This window comes from Scylla paramamosain, chromosome 20 (assembly GCF_035594125.1).
Source record: "Scylla paramamosain isolate STU-SP2022 chromosome 20, ASM3559412v1, whole genome shotgun sequence".
NCBI lineage: Eukaryota > Metazoa > Arthropoda > Malacostraca > Decapoda > Portunidae > Scylla > Scylla paramamosain.
In genome coordinates this window covers 23,311,495-23,313,994 of record NC_087170.1, presented here as the reverse complement: position 1 = coordinate 23,313,994, position 2,500 = coordinate 23,311,495, and the positions used below count along the sequence as shown (strand labels likewise).

General features: G+C 47.7%; 1 protein-coding gene and 2 long non-coding RNA genes across 4 annotated transcripts in view; 2 read left to right on the top strand and 1 right to left on the bottom strand.

The window, feature by feature from the left end:
* LOC135110681 (uncharacterized) overlaps positions 1-923 on the top strand; it is a 5,730-nt gene extending 4,807 nt beyond the window's left edge. Inside the window, exon 2 of the long non-coding RNA XR_010273367.1 lies at positions 340-923. This is a non-coding gene — a long non-coding RNA (uncharacterized LOC135110681). The remainder of the gene's footprint in view (positions 1-339) is intronic.
* The window catches only part of LOC135110669 (probable E3 ubiquitin-protein ligase HERC4), a 12,372-nt gene continuing 10,767 nt past the window's right edge, over positions 896-2,500 (bottom strand). For both annotated transcript variants that reach the window (XM_064023277.1, XM_064023276.1), the window contains exons 11-12: positions 1,833-1,964; positions 896-1,329 (exon numbers count right to left, since the gene is read on the bottom strand). In XM_064023277.1, the coding sequence (XP_063879347.1) occupies positions 1,168-1,329; positions 1,833-1,964 (294 nt within the window). In that variant the 3' untranslated portion in view covers positions 896-1,167. The remainder of the gene's footprint in view (positions 1,330-1,832; positions 1,965-2,500) is intronic.
* LOC135110684 (uncharacterized) lies at positions 1,255-2,011 on the top strand. Its single transcript, XR_010273370.1, has 2 exons — positions 1,255-1,389; positions 1,507-2,011. It is a non-coding gene; the product is annotated as an uncharacterized LOC135110684 (long non-coding RNA).

The following is a 2,500-nucleotide window of genomic DNA, read 5'->3' as shown; positions in this document are numbered from 1 at the left end:
AATAATATAAGGTTTCTCTCTCTCTCTCTCTCTCTCTTTCCACTCTTTTTCTTTCAATAATAATATAATAAGGCTTTTCTCTCTCAAGATTTCCTCTTAACCCTCTTTCTTTTACTGTCTTTTTCCTCTCTCTCTCTCTCTCTCTCTCTCTCTCTCTCTCTCTCTTTAATTTAAACCTAGTTAAACGTAGGTACATTATCATGCGAAGGTACATTATCAGGTGAAGGCGCACTGCCACGTGCAACCTGTTTTAGGGGTGTGATACAACACAAATATAAATATAAAGATATATATATACATATATATACATTCTTTATGGACTTATGTTAATATTGTTAGCAGGAGGGTTGGGAACGAGCCCCTCCAGTGGTGTGCTGTTAACTTCACGTCCTGGGTATCCATCCCCCTGATATGAGGGACGGAGGACGCGAAGACGTTCCACGGTCTGGAGACTCGCCCCCAAAAGGTGGGCCGGTGTTGGCTGGAGCGGGAACGCGGCACTTCCACCGAGTCACCACCGGATGACACCGTTCTCGTGTCCCGCGAGGTGACTCTGGCGGACAGCCGTAGTCCCGCCAGGCGTGGCACACCCTGCACCTGTGCCTTGTGGAACACCACAAGGGCCGCCAGGTCCCTGCGGTGTTCTATCGTGTCGACGGGAGCCTCAGGATGGGCTGGGGGCACCTGCTGCTTCCACCAGTCGCAGCGCCCGTCGCTGGATGCCGTGGAGCTTGCTGATGTGTGTGGCAGCACAGGACATCCAGGAGAGGGCGGAATACTCTAAATAAGGCCGTATCTGGGCCTTGTAGAGCAAGAGCCTCCCTCTCATGTCCAGCAAGTTGGCCACCCTCCTCTCTCTTTCTCTCTCTCATTTTTATAGTGATAATAATACAAGTTACCTTTTTCATTTTCTTTATTTCACTCATTTTTTTTTGTAACAAGACTAAAAAATATACTCAATTTGATAATAATAATAATAATAATAATAATAATAATAATTCTGTAAACTATTACATATATTTTCTATTAATTTCTATATATTCTATTTTCTTAACAGGCACTTCCTCCCACACACAAGGTCACTCTTATCCAACTCACACAGCCTCCCCCTGACCCCCTCACACCCTTCAACACCCCCTCACACCCCGTCAACACCCCCTGACACCCTCACACCAGGCCGAACCCTTCACTCTGCTGTACGGCCTGTAGAAGTTTGTATTTCAGCTTCTCTTTGGTGTTGTATTTTGGCAGGTCGAGTTGTGTGATGCAGGTGTGTGCGACCGGAAGGAAGCTGTCGTCTGCTGTGCTTTGGATCATCAACTTGAGTGCCTGAGAGAGAGAGAGAGAGAGAGTTTATAAGAGAAAAAGAAAGAGAGGGAGAAAATATTGGTGTGTGTGTGTGTGTGTGTGTGAGAGAAAATGCAATAAATTACTATTAAATTTATTATTATTATTATTATTATTATTATTATTATTATTATTATTATAAATTTATTCATATTTCAGAGGAATGACTGAGAAGAAAGGAAGGAAGGAAGAAAAGGGAGGAGGATACAAGAAGGAAGGAAGGAAGAGGAGGACTAGGAGGAAGGAAGGAAGGAAGGAAGGAAGGAAGGAAGGAAGGAAGGGAAGAGGACAAGAAGGAAGAGAAAAGGAGGACACACTCTCTCTCTCTCTCTCTCTCTCTCTCTCTCTCTCTCTCTCTCTCTCTCTCTCTCTCTCTCTCTCTCTCTCTCTCTCTCCCACAGACCCACAGGATGTCCCCCCACAGGATGTTGACAAACCCCACAGTCACTCCCCTCAGCCCCTCTCTCTCTCTGTCTCTCACCTACCTTCATGCCCAGAATAGGAACCCTGTCAGTGCCCGTCAGGAACTTCAAAAACAACTTCTTCTGCTCCAGGGAGAGTTTGTGAAATACTTCCCAGAACGTGCGTATGACCGGGTGGTCTGGGAAACATTCGCCCTGGAAACACCGACAGAAATCAATAAACGGAAGGATATTAGTGTGAACGGTGTGTTTATTTACATTCCTGCGGTGTCGTGTGGGAGGACTGGGTGAAAACAGACAGTAGAGGAGGTGGGAAGGGGAGGACTGGGTGAAAACAGACAGTAGAGGAGGTGGGGAGGAGAGGACTGGGTGAATAAAGACAGCAGAGGAGGTGGGGAGGGTAGGACTGGGTGAATAAAGACAGCAGAGGAGGTGGGGAGGGTAGGACTGGGTGAATCAAGACAGCAGAGGAGGTGGGGAGGAGAGGACTGGGTGAATCAAGACAGCAGAGGAGGTGGGGAGGGTAGGACTGGGTGAAAACAGACAGCAGAGGAGGTGGGGAGGAGAGGACTGGGTGAATAAAGACAGCAGAGGAGGTGGGGAGGGTAGGACTGGGTGAAAACAGACAGCAGAGGAGGTGGGGAGGGTAGGACTGGGTGAAAACAGACAGCAGTGGAGGTGGGGAGGAGAGGACTGGGTGAATAAAGACAGCAGAGGAGGTGGGGAGGGTA